Source organism: Aricia agestis, chromosome 12 (genome assembly GCF_905147365.1).
Source record: "Aricia agestis chromosome 12, ilAriAges1.1, whole genome shotgun sequence".
Taxonomy (NCBI): domain Eukaryota; kingdom Metazoa; phylum Arthropoda; class Insecta; order Lepidoptera; family Lycaenidae; genus Aricia; species Aricia agestis.
Window position 1 is genome coordinate 5623113 of NC_056417.1, and position 18222 is coordinate 5641334.

At 35.6% G+C, this 18222-nt stretch overlaps 2 protein-coding genes across 2 annotated transcripts; both read left to right on the top strand.

Moving 5' to 3' along the window:
- The first annotated feature begins 1585 nt into the window (after positions 1 to 1585).
- LOC121732680 (E3 ubiquitin-protein ligase SMURF2-like) lies at positions 1586 to 15370 on the top strand. The gene is made up of 12 exons (XM_042122634.1): positions 1586 to 1774; positions 1873 to 1911; positions 2240 to 2381; positions 2801 to 2901; positions 3984 to 4245; positions 8836 to 9033; positions 9376 to 9479; positions 10360 to 10589; positions 10722 to 10898; positions 13197 to 13436; positions 13982 to 14169; positions 15100 to 15370. Exons 1-12 carry the CDS (start codon positions 1720 to 1722, stop codon positions 15368 to 15370), a joined length of 2007 nt encoding a protein of 668 aa, XP_041978568.1. The 5' UTR covers positions 1586 to 1719.
- A 558-nt stretch (positions 15371 to 15928) lies between these two features.
- Positions 15929 to 18043, top strand: LOC121732681. Its single transcript, XM_042122635.1, has 6 exons — positions 15929 to 15983; positions 16236 to 16450; positions 16536 to 16727; positions 16865 to 16920; positions 17228 to 17349; positions 17865 to 18043. The coding sequence occupies exons 2-6, from the start codon at positions 16241 to 16243 to the stop codon at positions 18041 to 18043; spliced, it is 759 nt and encodes a 252-aa protein (XP_041978569.1). The 5' UTR covers positions 15929 to 15983; positions 16236 to 16240.
- Positions 18044 to 18222: the final 179 nt, after the last annotated feature.

Here is an 18222-nt window from a genome sequence, read left to right on the forward strand (position 1 = left end):
TGAATAAAACGAAATTTAAGTGTGATTGGTGAAATTCCCCTTAATGCATTATAACGAAGGATTATCCTAAGAAACAAGAGCAGAGTTTCAAGTCATTTTATTTAGGTGCGATTTCACCTAATAAATAGAAGGCACGCTAAGTGTGCACTAGATCGGTTCTAAACGTATAAACGCGGTTATAGCACCAAATTGCATTTCACTAACATAACGTTTAAAGCAAATCCGAGTTTTATCTTTAGAACGTCCAATGTTGTACGGTTAAACTTCATAAAAGCCGTTAAAGTCCTGTCAGTGTAGTTTCATACCGAATCGAAAATCATAGACGAAAAAAATTATGCGTTTGGGTAATTTATGTATCGTTTATTGCTTTTTTGTTGATAAAATAACTTAATTTATTAATCGTGAATAAAGAGAAGATTATAAAATCTATTTGAAACAAAACGAGATTTACATCCACGGGGATGCGTTCCTACGAAGGAACGCATTTAATGAGAACTAAGTTTTATAAAACGAAGTTGTATGATTGGTGAAATCCTCCCTTAGACATTGAAGACGTACTAGTTACTACTGAAAACACAATCAATTGCAGTAAATTATTTTTATGGGAAACATGGACACGACCGTGGTCGAAGTTCAAAACGAAATTACTGAGCAAACTTGCAGTTGACGTCACATTTTTTTTGCTCCAGAAGGTGGTTTGCCACTAAACCTGAAAAATATACTGAGGCTGCAAGAGTGAAGCTTACGGGGAAGTGGACTAGATAAGATTCTAGCAGGGTAGGAACGGTCTAAGAGATTGCGTGTCCATAGTTAAAAGCTAATTTTAAATATTTAAATTAAACGCGTGGTAAAAGAAAAGAGTGAGGCGAGATAATTTACTGGATGAATATCACAAAATATATCCTATAATCTCACAGTCAAACAAAATTCTTAAGTTAATAAAGTTCACACACAATATAATCAATTTATCATAGCATTTACTGAATCGTTTTTTTGGGAAACATTATTATATTGTTATATGTAATAACACGTAATTTGGCAATAGTTATGTATTTTAAATAAGCCTGCGTTTGTCGTAGAAATAAAATTCAATATTATAATTTCGATAAAAATAAGTTTAGACAATTTAATGAAAATAAAACGAGTGCTAATTTCTAATTTGGGACTAATTTGGAATACAATATTATAATCTCAAAACTAAATAGATGGTGGCGAACTGAGCTGGGGCCTCGCTGGCAAGCAAGCACGTCCAGTTAACTGTGAAGTTTACCGAACGACGCATGAGTTTCCGCGGGGCCGAAAGTTTCGGCTATATTTTGGCCGAAACCGAAACTAAGGCCGAAACTAGACTTTTTGGCAAAAACTGGCCGAAACCGAAACCGAAAGTTCGGTCGTTCACTAGCCAAAGCATTGTCGAACTGTTTAATAATCTATATAGAGTATAGTACTGTATGGTTTTGTCTGTGGATTGTTTTGTGATTGTGACCTTTGTCATAGACAATTATACAGACAGTACGGTACGAAATACGATTATCTGTGATATTCTACAAATATATACTAGTAATCTGTGGTGATATTACGATTAGTGACTTGTGCGGACGAGATTTCCGAAATTTTATGGTTTGAAACAAAAATGGTGGTCATATAATTCATAACTTCGCTACTCAATATTGTTAAATTGTTGCGCATTATTTATGTACACAACAAAATTATGATAAAATGTCCACTCCAGTATCTAATCGCAAATATGGAGCACAAAAAATCCGACTCACAAGTAAGTGCATGCCTTTCACTGATGCACCAAATGGTAAATTTGGCGACAATTTTTAGAACACAACAATTAATTAAATAATATACTTGTATTTTTTGTAGTTGTATGTGCCAGAAATTTAGCACGCCGAGATCTATTTCGTAAGTACTTTATTTAATTTTGTTAAAGTGGGTATTACTTTTCTACCATTTACTATGTTTATAAAGCTTCATTGTATTGTAAATAGAACTATACTAATGTTTCGTATAATACGCCCTTAAACCAGCTCACTAGCTTTAATTTGGACGTCTAGTAATGGAATAATCTGGCCTTCTGCCCCAGGAAGGCCACACGATATGAGTTTATTGCATGTTTACAAGGACTTTTGGCTTTTGTATTGTTAACTTCAACAATGTGCCATAAAAATTACTAAAACCTTGTTTGTTTACTCAAGTACATGTAATCATCACTGCTATCTATGGATTGTAGGTTTACCTGACCCATTTGCCAAAATATCAGTTGACGGCAGTGGACAAGTGTACTCAACAAATGCAGTCAAGGCTACTGTTGATCCAAAATGGAATACACACTATGATTTATATTTAACAAAAACTGATGGAATAACTATAAGGTATGTAACTGTTTACCATGAATATAACTATTCCTAAATAAACAATATACACATATTGTTCATTTAGGAATAGTTACAGAATATTTTTGATTTATGAGTAATTACAGAAATTGATTATTTATAAAATACAGTCCATGTTCTGCTCTCTGTCTCTCTCCTTTTAAATTTCATATTATACGTACAACTATCAGAAAATATTTATTCTGCTTATTCTGCTACAAAGGGCTACATTGTAGGTGTGACCTTATTTACAAAATATTACAACATATAAACATATAAAGTCATACACAGAATATAATTTAATTAATACATAAATGTATAAGGACTTTAATGAGATATTCAGTTGATCAGAGTTTTCAAGAATGAAGGGAGGATATTGGCTTAGATTTAAAAAATATGCATTATTTAAATTGTTTTAGTGTATGGAATCAAAGAAAGGCGCACAAGAGACTGGGATCAGGGTTCCTTGGCTGTGTCCGAATACAACCCTCGACACTCAACAAGTTAAAAGACACAGGATGTAAGTTTCTTCAAATATTTTATGTAGTTATTCATTAACCCATCGATTGTGGAATAACGAGACACAATAGCTTATCTATTGTTATCGCGGCCGGATTTGGCCGCTTAGGGCTTCATGAATTAATCTGTTGATCATAGAAAACGAGACACAATAGAATTTCTATTGTGTCTCAGTCACTGGTAACCGTATGGGGCTTGATGAATTAAATCAGCCTTTCTCAAAGTGGGCGATAACACCCCCTTGTGGGCGCTGAAGGTCTGTGTGTCTGGTGTAGGACCCAGAAAAAAAATGGGGTCATTGTGTAGAGGCTTGGGGGGTGATTTATTTCATCAGGATACATTTTAAATTGAAACAATGTGGGCGCTAAAATATAATTTGTTCTGAAAGTGGGCGGTAGACAAAATAAGTTTGGGAAGCTCAGAATTAAATGAAGGAGACTGTTTGAGAAAAAAGTGCAGTGCCCTTGAGCTTTGCTTGACTTGTCTCAGGGGATATATTTTTTTAACAAACACTGCAGAATGTTTTTGTCACTTATGAATCATGGCAACATCTTTTGTTGCCTAAACAATAGAATAATGTTATGCTTTACTAGACATTACGGCATACTATAATGTTGGGTATAAGCATATTAGTTGGAAAATGATAAGCTTGATTTTTTTATATTACTACACTACAACTACAAAAATTTTTGTTTTTACCCAAAATTCTACAGGAAGATAAAACCTATTTTTTATAATATTCCACTGGGAATACTGCTTTTTGGGATAAAAAGAAGCTTTTTATGTTTAACCTAACTATTGTGCCAATTTATTTCAAAATATTTAGTCTGAGCTGTGTAGTAGTTTTGTGTGGGGAAGTAACAAACATACACTGCATAATATTGTGTTTTATACATTTATGATTGTTATACAATTTAATATTTATATTTACTCAGCTTTCTTTCTTCATTTGATATCTATTATACAGATTATGTATGCTGCACTGTACTCACTTTAAAAAAAAATAATGATGTCAATATTTTTGTCATTATTGAGGTAAAAGGTGAACCATGAATAAATTTTGTAAATATTTATGACATTTAGACCAATGTTTGGAGCTCAACGAGGATACTTCGGGAGAAACATGCGCGGAAACATGCAGGGTACAAGGCCAGGTTATAGTGTCTCTATTGTCGAGAGATAGCACTAGAGGTGAGCCAGCGTCAGCGCCAGGCGAGGGATCCCCATTGGCAGTAGTGGGCCCGGCTGGAGAGGTGCTGGCTCCGAGAGAACAGTCCATAAACTCCAACTCGGCAAACGAGTTGCTACCGTTACATTGGGAGAAGCGACTCACACCCACTGGAAGGTAAATTCAATTCAATATTATCTATTACACTCTTTAAGCCAAAAATAGTGAATGTAGTGTTTTAAAGTCTGTCTATCTATCTGATACCTCTTCATGTCCAAACCGCTGAACCGATTCTGCTGAAATTTAGCATAGAGATACTTTGAGCCCAGGGAAGGACATAGGATACTTTTCATCCCGGAAAAATGTCCCGCGCGATAAACTAATTTTGGCGCAATGGAGTAGCGGGTGTGTACACATAATTTTTTTCATTCTATTTGTTTTCTTAAAACCATCAAAATAGCAACGTAAATAAAAAAAAAACTGAATTTGAATAATATGATTAAGGTAAATGACTAGTAGATTGGACAGTACCAGTCATTGGAAAAAGCACAAAAACACAATATTTAATTAATTTATTAATGTTGCTTTAAAAATTTCCTGTTTTTAAAGTAAAAGAATGCCTGTTTTTTTAAGAAAAACAGTCAGTTTTTAAAGCAACATTAATAAATATGGTGTTTTTGTGCTTTTTCATTGGAAAATACTAGTACTGTCCAATCTATTAGTCATTTACCCTAATTATTTTTGACGCAATGATTGCTAGTGTGATCGTCTTTTGTGCCATCTATACTAATATTATAATTCTGCAGAGTTTGTTTGTTTGTTTGTTTGTTTGAACGCGCTAATCTCAGGAAATTTGAAAAATTATTTTACTGTTGGATAGCCCATTGATTGAGGAAGGCTATAGGCTACATTTTATCATGCTAAGACTAATAGGAGCGAATAAATAGAGGAAAATGTCGAATAAACGGGATAAATTATTTGAAATGGCTTATTTGAACGCGCTAATCTCAGGAACTACTGGTCGATTTGAAAAATTCTTTCAGTGTTAGATAGCCCATTGATTGAGGAAGGCTATAAGCTATATTTTGTTACGCTAAGACTAATAGTAGCGAATAACTAGAGGGAAATGTGGTAAAAACGGGGGAAATTATATGAAAGGGCTTATTTGAACGCGCTAATCTCAGGAACTACTGGTCTGATTTGAAAAATTCTTTCAGTGTTAGATAGCCCATTTATCGAGAAAGGCTATAGGCTATATTTTATCTCGCTAAGACTAATAGGAGCAAAGAAATAGAGGAAAATGTGGAAAAAACGGAGGAAAATTATTACTGGAGCAATTTTTATGTTATTTGGCAAACATGAAGAATAGACTACGTTAAGGAACAAAGGCTATTTTATGCGGAAAAATGTACGGTTGCGTGAAATTCCTAAATTACGCAAGCAAAGCCGCGCGAAAAATCTGTATATAATAAAATCGTAGGAAAGTCAATTCTGTATATTGAATATTTTTGTACAATAAATAATACTTGGGATGTGATCTACTATGCTAACGCGGACGAAGTCGCGAGCAACAGCTAGTTCTATATAAATTTCGTGAGAAACATATATTATACGTGTGCAAAAACTTTCTAATTTGTTTCATTGCATAATCATTCAATATTCAGTAAATGCATCTAGGTTACAGTAGTAAGTTGTTGAGACTTATTTTTATTATCTCAACCTGTGATTATAATTGTGATTTAAAATGAAACATTTTAGAATTTCTTAGCTAACTAGATTTATTACACACTAGTTGTTTCCCGCGACTTCGTCCGCGTCAGTAAAATGTGATAACAAAGATAATAAAAAAGAGAAATTTGTTCCCCTTTTTAATGTTCCTTACCTAAATAGCAAAAATAGGAACTCATTACAAAGACTTTGAAGCCTGTCTGTCTATCTGTCTCCAGGCTGTATCTCAAGAACTGCGCTAGCTAGGTAGTTGGAACAAATAACGTTTTTCTATCGCCACTATAGCAATAAATGCTAAAAACAAAATAAAGAAAGTATTTGAAGGAGGCTCCCATACAACAAATGCCTTAATTTGGCCTTTTGCCGTCAATGTAACCATAAAATACTCAATTGTATTTAAATTTTATTAATCACTATTCGCTACATGTTATAAAACAAAGACCTTAGTTCTGTCTGTCTGTAAGTCTGATCGTGGTAAACTCAAAAACCACTGCACGGATTTTCATGCGCTTTTCAATCGAAATAATTATTTTTCGGGAGGTTTAGGCCTATTTAATTTGTTTATTTTCGCGTCTATGTGTGTCCCAAAAAAATCCAGAAGTTTCCTCTAAGTATATCTCATTATCATATCACCACAATTGTAAGCATTGTACCAAATTCAGGTTATTGTACCTCTATAGTGTATTTAAAACACTATACAGCTACAAAACAGTTTTCAAAATCAGTCAATAAACGGTGGAACAATAATATTATAAGTAATCAAAGAGTTTTGATAATAATGTGATGATACATGGCCTAATTATAGTGATGATGATGATTAGTTTTTAAATTGACATATTGACATTTAAATATGCTTTTAGTTGTTGTTAAAACGCCAAAATTGCCGAACACGTATGCCGTATCTATAAGGATTTAAGAATTCTGTACAGCACCTTCGGAACCAGGGTATTACTTCGGCGCAAATTCTTATTTTTTGGTAGTTTAAGCTTGAAATCCTTCAGAAAAACGTAAAATAACTATTTGTTTTCATATAAATTTCAAGGAGTCCCATCGATTCCTCATGGACTGCATCATCAGATCACCACTTTTATGATCATGTTACTAAATTCGGGCTACGTCTCATTCAACTACAAAATAATTTTGGAAATCGGCCCACAAATGGCGGAGTTGTCCGCGAACCATTATAAAAAAGTGAAATACATCCTCCTCCTTTTCGGAAGTTGGTTAAAAAGTAGCCTAAGTTATTCCTTACTACATCAGCTATCTGCCAAAAAAAGTCCCGTCAAAATCGCTCCAGCCATTTCAGAGATTAGCCGGAACAAACAGACCGACAGACAGACAGACATACAGACAAAAATTTTAAAAAATGTTGTTTTGGTGTATGACGTATGTAGCATATATACATTCATATGCATGTAGTAAAAAACAGTTCATTCAATATTACAAACAGACACTCTAATTTTATTTATATCATGTATGCATGTATGTATAGATAATATTATTAAGATCAAAAATTATTTTTGTGTTTCTCCTAATATTCTCTTTTAATAATTGAATGAACATCAACCATTCTTTCAATTTTTTTTGTAGAAATGTCCGAAACAATCTGGAAGAAATAAAAAACATTCAATAGTAACTGACATTATTTCTATTTGTAAAATATTTTATTCAAACACTGACCTTCATAATAATATGATGAGGCATGTCAAAATAGTTTTTTTTCATGAAATAAGGGGGCAAACGAGCAAACAGGTCACCTGATGGAAAGCAACTTCCGTCGCCCATGGATACTCGTGTGTGTTACAAGTGCGTTGCCGGCCTATTAAGAGGGAATAGGGGAGGGTCGGGATGGGAAGAGAAGGGAATAGGGGAGGGTAGGGAAGGGAATAGGGTAGGGGATTGGGCCTCCGGTAAACTCACTCACTCGGCGAAACACAGCGCAAGCGCTGTTTCACGCCGGTTTTCTGTGAAAAGCGTTGTTTGGGGTAGTTTACTTTTTAAAGGAGAATGAAGCAAAGTGGTCCAAATTTCCACCACTAACGAGACCCATATTGACTTATTGTCCATTAAATATAGAGTAAATTTCATTATGAGACAAATTTAAAATAAGCTGTCAGTAAAAAGTTATGCTTATGAATATGACTATATGAAAAAATATTTTCGTGAGTAAAAATATTGATATCGATATTCATCTATTTCAGTGAAAACCTAATAGGAAATGCCAAGCGGCATAACATAGCATAGATTGAGTAGTTAAAAAGTGCAATGGATCACATTAACACTATTTTATGGAATAAAACTTTTTCATTCCGTCATAACTTTTTACTTACAGGATATTTTTGATTGCGGTCCAGTTATAATGATTCCGTATTTAGCAGATCATTACGTGAATGTTATTGGTTGTGGACATTTGCACCAAACTCAATATATTTTTATTACATCTACAATATTTTTATACAAAATGGTAAAAAACATGACTTTTCATTCAGAAATAACTTTTCACTGACAGGGTATTTTTGATTGCAGTCTGGTTATAATGATTCAGTATTTAGTAGACAATTTTACTATATAGGTCTCGTTAGTGGTGGAAATTTGGACCAGACTCCATACATTTAAAAACATACTCCTTTACTTGCTAACATTGTGTACCTTTTTATAATGAATCTGTCATAGACCTGATTCGAAACAACTAGCTATTTTCGCAAAATCAACAGAAGCTTATTTTGTTGCCCTTTGCAATGTACACTTTTTTTAAATAGGCAATAATTGACCAACCACTAGTTTTTTTTTGGGAATCCACCACTGCAACATAATATGCAACACAAGCATAACCAATAGTTGTTTAGCAATGTTCGTAGCGGCCGAAAAGGAAGATCTTCCGACCGAGGGAAATAGCATGCTCGGTCAGGCTGAAGCCCACTGACGTTTAAGACGTTGTATATATAATATATCTCCGAAACTTCGATAGCGCGATGCAGGATTGTGACGCTAATTGTGAGTACCACCACAGTTGTATAAAAATATTTATATCACTTCCAGGCCATACTACGTGAACCACGCACTACGTAGGACACAATGGGAGCGCCCCGTAGCGGAGCCCCCGAGCCCGGTATCCCCGCAGACGTCCACACCGCCGTCCTCGCCCACACCATCAGCTCCCACGAGCCCCAGCAGCCCCTCGCAGGCATCACCCTCCCCGGAGAACGATGTCAGCCACGGCACATCTATATCTTTAAGGTAGTAATACCAGTGTAGAATTTATAATTTTAATCATTAATGAGGCCCCTTTATTTCCGCCGCACGCCCCTTGTACGAAATCTGCCCCCAGGTCTCGGCCTATTTATAAATTCGGGGCTGGTATAGACTACTGATCCATGAATGATAGTATAATCATTCTACTCTTTAATCTTTTTTCATATAATAATGACTTTTTGAGAATTTTTAACCCTCCCGTCCCCCCCAAAGTGAGATTTGGAAAGATTTAACTTGACCCTCTCCCTCCTAAAATACCTCACGTAATTAATGGACGCCCCCTAAGAAGTAACATAGATTGTAAAGTTTTTTTATTATTATTTGCAGACCAGAGCCACAACCTCAGACAGCTGTACGTAGTCGTTCACAGACTACTCCAGTGTCCCCGAATCCAGCAGCAGTGGTGGCAACTGACCTGCCACCTGGATATGGTATGTATATTTATTTTGTAACTATGCCCATATGAGCGACTGTAATGTCAACAATTTCAATGTCACATCAACTACACCAGTGTTTTTATACCTCTGAAGCTTCTGGAGGGGGGGGGTCGCCAGAAGTTGAGATAAACTATTTCAGTAATAAAACTACAAAGATGAAACATATTGCTAATAATATTAAGTAGCATAATTTCATCAAAAGCAATAATAAAAAAAGCAGGCCAACAAATCTACAATATTTTTTAGGTCTCATAAGTCCAGTTCTTATTATTCAGTGTTAGCTTATTCATATGCATTAAGTTCTTATTGTATTTGCATTGTAAGTAATGTTATATTATGCTCTACTTCGCACGTTGATTGCGTCTATGGGGTACTAAAATAATGCATTACAATTAAATATAAAACAATCAGCCACGCTAAAAATACGTGATTAGACTTACAATTGATATGACTAACGCTCTGAAGGTGAAATCGATTTCTAGGCGTGATGTTGATGTAAATATGAACAGTATGTTGGTTGTGTTAAAATGCTATTCTCTCTTTAGCTTTTCTTCGTCTGACGTACTGGAAAAGTTACACAACAAAGGCAGCGGAACTTGAATAATACACTGCATAAACATTATTATTAAAAATAAACGGAAACCGACATTTTTCTGGGTGGAAATTGGCGTCATTACTTTACGTCACAAATATAATCAAAATATTTCAGTACTACCAGATTCAGATTGAAAGCAAATAAAGATAAAGAAATAAGGACGCGTTTGACGGTAAATGTGATCTTAGTTTCAATTAAGAATTTTTACCCAAATTTTAAAATTCAAAAGAAAGGAAAATTTTAAAACCTCACATTTGACATTGACGTTTTTTTTTTCAGAGATGCGCACAACCGCCCAGGGTCAAGTGTACTTCTACAACAGCGCGACGGGCGCGTCGACGTGGCACGACCCGCGTGTCCCGGTACATCTGCGGCACCGCGCCTCCGCTGGCCCCCTGCCCCCGGGGTGGGAGATGCGCCACACGCCGTCCGGACGACCGTACTTTGTAGACCACAACCATCGGACCACACAGTTCACTGACCCGAGGCTGGCTTTGGAGGCGAGGCTGGTGAGTAACTGCTTGTGTTAGACTTGACTTGACTTGACTTCTCTTTTACACAGATGAAAGAAAGAGGTAATTTGATATTTAATTATTATAAATATGATGCAAAGTTTACATCAAGTTATTGTTACACTTCAGGGCACCACGGAAGCTAGTACCCCGGTAGCTCCGCCCCCCGCGGCCACGCCCGCGCCGGCGGCGGCGGACACCGACGACGCCCTACCCAAATACAAGCGCGACCTGGCGGCAAAGGCGCGCGTGCTGCGAGCTGAACTGCAAGCGCTGCAGCCGCAGACTGGACATTGTCGAATCGAGGTATGAAAATTAATTGTTTAACCGTAGATTCATGGTGGATATTCATGTTCAAAAATAATGTATGTACAGTGTGTGTCTATTCTATTGAATATGTAAGAAATCATGTGAGCCTGCAGTTTTCGCGTAACTTTCTGCCGCGCACTGTAAAACTCTGGAACAAACTGTCACCAGCAGTATTTCCGAACCTATACAACCTGCAAATCTTCATGAGAGTATTTGTATATATCTTAAAAGGCCGGCAACGCACCTTCAGCTCTTCTAATGTTACGAGTGACCATGGGCGACGTTATTTGCTTTTCATTATTTATTAAGTTAATAGTTTGCTCATTTGCTCCCCTTATTTTATAAAAAAAAAGTCTTTTACTTCGAGACAGTCATAACAACAAACTCCATTTCTTTTAAGGTTATTGTATTTTTTAAATAAAATATGGTCAACTATCCCTGCCTATTTACTGAGTAACAATAATATTAGAATTCACCTATGCAATTTTTCTAATGCCTGTTTTTACCAACCGTCTCCTAACGCTAAGTGGTCCCCTAGCGGCCATTTAATAAAATTATACCCCACGTTCCAGATGACGTTAAAAACGCTCACGCTCAAGACCGTAGTTTTTCCTGTTCCACTAGCATGTGAGCGTCAGTGATACAAACCCAAGTGGAACGGATTATGGAGCGTTTTGAGAAAAGTTTAAAAAAAGAACATAATATAAAAAATTTTTATACATACTAATGCCCGTTGCAGACGATGCGCAGTAGCTTGCGCAAGTACTAATACTAAGCATATATTTTCATCGTGTGAACGCATTTTGCTTAGTGAAAGTGCGAGTGCAAGTTGCTTAGTAGCACTCGCTTTGGTCCTCGCGCAAGTGCGACTCATTTGCCCCCGCTCCGTCTACTTCGCCCCCGCGCTACTTCACTGGTCATCGTTTGAACATGCGTTGACCAGTACTAGCGCCAGTACTAGCGCCATTTCAGTCTGTTTGTTGTTTTGGTAAAGATGTAGAAACCTACCACTAGATTGTTGGGGAGTTGGTTGTTCTATTGAGTCTCAATGTTTTAAGTTTGTAATTAAAAATGAGTAAATGGAATTCAGACAAAACTATACAGTTTTCCTTTTTCTAAATTCTGTATTTCCTGCATCAGTTCCTCTGCTATCACTTCATTTAGCTCTTGAATTAGGCACTTAAAAAGTTTATTCAAAACCATACGCTTGTCCATGGTTGCCTACTATGCACTGGCACTATACAAAGCTACTTCGCGTGATCTTTTTACGTTTGAACGCTGGCGCAAGTACCTGCGCAAGTACTCGCGCAAGCTACTGTGCATCGTCTGCAACGGGCATTACATTGAACAGAACTCTGATATTACGATCCTTTTCTTGAAGTCGTAAATAAAAGTAGGTAATTGTTTATAGTTACATATTTTATTTTACAAATAAAATACATAATAATATATTTGTTTCGTTTTTAGTATTACATTTTTTTACATAAGTAATCATATTTTAATATACATAGTTAAACTTTTATTATATTTCAGTTTTCACATTGAATCATATTTCAATAACAAACCACATACTTTGCATATTGACTATTGTCACATAAAGTTTTTAAGTAACAATACCGCGTAATGCTAAGTCAACAGGTACGACTCAGGAGAGACGAAAATTAGTACTTATTATATTTTATAAGAAATCAAATTTTGACCTTTCATTTAAAACAATTTCTTTTCCAATCAAAATATTTTATTACTTAAATATTATTTAATATTATAATACCTATTTCAATAGGCTCGAGATAGAGGCGCATGTGTCTGATAACTGATTTGAATTGTAAAACTGTACTTGTTAATAATTATTGAATGTACCTTTTCTGAATAATATATATATATATCATTTGCATTTAACTTCAGTGTTTAATTAAAGTCAGTATTCCCCACTACAGAGTTAGCAACATTAATATTTTTAGTAATGAAATAATATAAAGTTTTTTTGTCTCTACTCTCTCATCAAAACTTTCCGAACATGGCTTTCGCGATATAGTTACGTTAAAATTAAAAAAAAAACTAGAACGACCACTTTGATCCATCTTCGTCGAGGGTCGTTTTGAGCGAAAATGATGACGTCATGAGTGACGTCATAGCAGCGATCAACACGACCGCGGTCGTCAAATGGAACGGCAGAAAGGGACGTTTTGAGCGTTTTGGTCAAAATTAACGTCTTCTGGAACGCAGCCATAGTGTAAATTGTAAACAAAAATATTTTTTGTGAATGAAGGCTTATCTTATCTATGCTATTTCCAGGTATCTCGCAACGAGGTTCTCGAAGAATCCTACCGGTTAGTCATGAAGTTGCGTGGCAAGGAGCTTCGGAAGCGGCTGCTGGTGAAGTTCCGCGGGGAGGAGGGGCTGGACTACGGGGGCGTGGCGCGCGAGTGGCTCCACCTCCTCGGCCGAGAGCTGTTCAACCCCCACTACGGCCTGTTCCAGTACGCTAACTCTGGGGATGACAGATACGCGCTGCAGATTAATGCTGATTCTGGGGTGTGTGTTTTTTTATTATGTACTAGACGTACCGCGCGGTTTCGCCTGCGTAAAGAAGAAATTTCACGGAAACCGTACATTTCTCCACAAAAATAGTCTATGTCCCTTCACATGGTTCTCCCTATATCTGTGCCAAATAACATAAAAATTGCTCCAGTAGTAAACACTTTCAAATATTTTTTGCGTTTTTTTACAAATTTTCGTCTGTTCAGTCCTATTAGTTTTAGCATGATAATAATATATAGCCTATAGCCTTCCTCGATAAATGAGCTATTTAATACTGAAAGAATTTTTCAAATCCGACCAATAGCTCCTGAGATAAGTCCGTTCAAACAAACAAACTCTTCAGCTTTATAATATTATTAAGATAGATTATAATATTAGTATAGATTTATATTTGAGGTTTTTGTTGAGGCTTTCCATTTTATAATTATCATTCTAGATTTATACATTTCTTATTAGTTATTATAAAAGCAGATCAACCCCGATTACATACCTGTTATTATTATTATTACAGACTTATAAATACTTTGTTATAATTCCAGATAAACCCCGAACATCTTTCATACTTCCACTTCGCGGGTCGCATACTCGGCGTGGCGTTGTTCCACGGCCACCAGCTGGACGCGGCGTTCACCGCGCCGTTCTACAAGCAGCTGCTCGGGCGGCCCATCACGCTGCGCGACATACGCGACGTCGACCCCGAGCTGCATAGATCGCTGTCGTGGATGCTGTGAGTGTTTTCCACTGTCCGTTCCTTCTGGGAGGGATGTAAATTTTCAATGTTTACTTTAGTAATACTAGAGTAATATTGATGTAGTTTTAAGTACATAGTTTATGCATATTTTTTATGATGAGTTTTCATGCGGAATTAGTGCTATAATAATAAAACAAAAGTCAGAGAACAGAACTCTAGAGGCTAATTATTAGAGATAGGTGTTTGAACATGTCATTTTCAGCGTTGCTTGATAAACTCTAAGCATATACAGTAGAATAATATGTTTGGCTTTTTTTAAGAAATTCTAAAGTGGTAGTGACGTCAGCTGATTATGAGTTTTCGTATTATGAAGGTGTATCCTGGATCCAAAGTCACTAAGCAGAATACATAAGTATTTACTGAAGAAGAAAATTTATTAGTGAAATTATTATTTTTTCAACTGGATTGTCCCATGTTTATGTTAATCTTAATCATAAAGTATTCGATAGTTTTAGAAATTCTTATCCAACAACCTAAAATAGCATACATGTTACAGATTCAGGGCCAGATTTATCATCAAGTTGGTTCGTTATTGCCGTACCCCAACGCTGATCATCAATTTTTGCAAATTTAAACTTTTTAATTGGGACTTAACGCGACTTATTTAAGTTTTATTTAATTTATTTCTAATACAAGACGAGAAATTATTCGTGAGCTACAATGGTTTTTCCATCAGCATAACGCATTAGTTCAATTGTTTAAAATTGTTCTCGATCATATGCCATCTGATACTTACAATTAACATTTGTGGTGTGAATTTGGAAGAATCATGTTTTTCACATGGCCAACTTTATGTTGCCTGTTAATTCTTACACACATACTGCTGAATCATCGATCTAAGACAAATTTTAGAATAGAGATATTGAATTGTGCAGTTTTTCTCATGTTGAAGGATGTTTGTTTCAGAGAGAATAGTATTGCGGGCGTCATCGACACGACGTTCTCGGTGGAGTGTTCGTCGTTCGGCGCCGTGCGCAGCGTGGAGCTGCGGCCGGGCGGCGCGACCGAGACCGTCGGGCCTAAAAAGGCCACATTACGCAATACTGCTAAAAAGAATTCAATTACCGAATTCTTAGCAGTTCCTCTAAAATTTCGTAAAATGGACGCATTCTCTATCAATACTGCTCCAATTCAATTCATCCGTAGATTCATATTTCTGGCATATGTTGCCACATAAAAATAATTTAATCGATTTTAAGCGACCTTACCGATTATCTGTATTTGTATTAAAATTGTGAGTCAAAAATGTTTTGTCATATAAAGTAATAATATTTCTTGTTAAAAATCGATGAAAGCGATCAAATGTACGGTAAAAAACTCGAGTTTAAAGTAAAAAATATCAGAAAAAGTTTCGTTTTATACGACTGGCAAGGTGGCAAGAAATAAACGTCTTAAGTGTCATAATCTTCTAATTGTCAAATGTCAACCATAAAAATGCAATTTTATTTGTTTACGTTGGTCATTGGTGTTGAGAACTAGAATTTTTTGTGAAAAAAATCTACGAACACTTCAACCACCAATGTTAAAACTGCATTAGGGCGAAACACTTGAGTTTTGAGCAATAAATCTCGGTTAATTTGGTGGCTCACACAAGCTGCGTTGTGGGAAGTTTATGGAAACTCACCAAGACGAAAAAAATTAAGTTTTACGATGGAAATCGATTTTAGCAAAGTTTTTTACTGCTCTCGTTTTGTTAGGATTGTGTTGTTCTTCAAATCAGTGGCTCTTTGCATTGCAAGGCGTAAAGTCTCGAAATTTTTGAACTTGCATAAAGTTTTTGGAATTACTGAGTAAGTACACTTATCTTAATTCATAAATAGGAAATATACATTTACTTGTACAATTATATTACTACATGTGGTAGATTAATAATCAATATTATAATTAATTTATATGTACTTAGTTATATTGAAAAAAAGAAGAAAATTATTTGTAATGAATTGCTAACATTTTGATATACGTAATTCAATTGTTTGATTTTATTATATTTGATAAGAAGAGTAATTGTTCAAGTTTGATTTAATTCCTAACACTTCTTTTAGGTACAATGGAGAAACGTCTGCCTAGCAGAGTGTCTGAGGGTCAGTGGAATATTTTAATAGATTTCCTTGAGCAACACCCTAATCTAGCTAGAGCACGTGGATACAACAACAGTGCGCATGGAAGAGCTGAGTCATTCCGCTTGTGGCAAGAGGTGGCTAACTCGTTGAATGCAGAAGGTTCTGGTACAACTAAATCTCCGAAGGAATGGTCTGTTGTAAGTACTTTAGATTAAAATTGTTATTTTTTATGTTATCTATTGTAATTTTATTGAAAAATTATTATATTTCTTTTATTCACAGTATGTTAGCAACTATAAAAGTAAACTGAAAAAGATAGTTGCTGATATAAACACTGACTGCAGTAGCACTGGCGGAGGGCCTCCCAGGTTAAGTGCAAAATTAGCAGACTGGGATACAAGATTTCTGGCCCTTTTAGGACCAGGATTTGGCCAGGCAGAACCTCGGGTGCTGGTTCAACCCTTTCCTAATGAGGTAATTTATTTTATTTTTCACTAACTTCAAAAAAGGAGGAGGTTCTATATTTGTTTATTTTTATAGTAAATATTCTAGCATATGCATACAAAATTCATGTAATAAAATGAATTAAGAATAAAGTTTATTTCTTACAGCAGCCTTCCACCTCTGCACAAACACCTCAAATGTGCGAAGTAGGAGATATTATACAGTATGTGTAGATTTTGTCATAATTTAAATAGTGTTATAATAATTAAATCTAACTTACTCCATACTTCCATACTAATATTATAAATGCGAAAGTGTGTCTGTCTGTTACCTCTTCATGTCCAAACCGCTGAACCGATTTTGCTTAAATTTGACATGGAGATACTTAGAGTCCTGAGGAAGGACATAGGATAGTTTTTATCCCGAAAAATGTACGGTTCCCGAGCGATAAACGAGTTTTGGCGCAATGGAGTTGCGGACGTCATCTAGTAGTTATTATTTCTATTAAATGTAACATTTTAATGTTTTAGAACATCGGAGGAAGCAGTTCCAGTGGAAATTGAAGAGGAACTTCTAGTACTACCTTCGGAGATACCTAATAATGACAACAGGCCATTATTGCCTAGACAAAGAAGGCAAAAAAGGGTTCGCAGTAAGTTTTACCTTTTGATTGTAGGTATATAGTGCAAAAGAGATATTCATTTATTAGTGTTATGCAAAGAGAGATTCATTAGCTGTACAACCGATAAAAAATAAAATTTATTGTTTAGTTGAAAAAATGGCCAAGTGCGAGTCGGGCTCGCGTACGAAGGGTTCCGTACCATTTAAGAGCAAAAGTGGGCAAATAAATTGTATTTTTGTATGGGAGCCCCCTTTAAATATTTATTTTATTTTAATTTTATTATTAATTATTAAAATTCTAATACTATTAAGAACTTTGTAAAACTCAACTCTCTAGCTATTACCGTTCTTGCGATACAGCCTGGGGAGACAGACAGACAGACATTGAAGTCTTAGTAATAGGGTCCCGTTTTTACCCTTTGGGTATGGAACCCTAAAAAGAAGAACAAATTGATAACTTTATAGCCATGATAAACAATACTTTGCTCTTATGTGTTGCTAAGGATATTTTTCAGTATATTATTAATCTAAACTCTTTTGTTTCAGCTCGGCCACTAGCTCCTTTAGATGAGGCACGGAGAATACTCTCCCAAGTTGAGATGCAGCGTGCTGCAGCAGATGCTGCTAGTGCTGAAGGTCTTCAAAATATAGGACTTAATTTAGGACGTTTAGCTAATACAGCTGAGCAATACTTTCAATACATAGTTTCTCTTAGACCTGCATAAAAGGTCTAATGATAAAATATGATATCGGCAGGTTTCTGTTTCCTTGATAATTGGTACTTAACCATTATATTTTCATAACGATTTTAAAATTGAAATGTTATACTTTATATTTGATATCTTGGGATTAAAAATATGGACATTACTTTACTTACTTTTTTCTTTTAGAACATCATAATTAC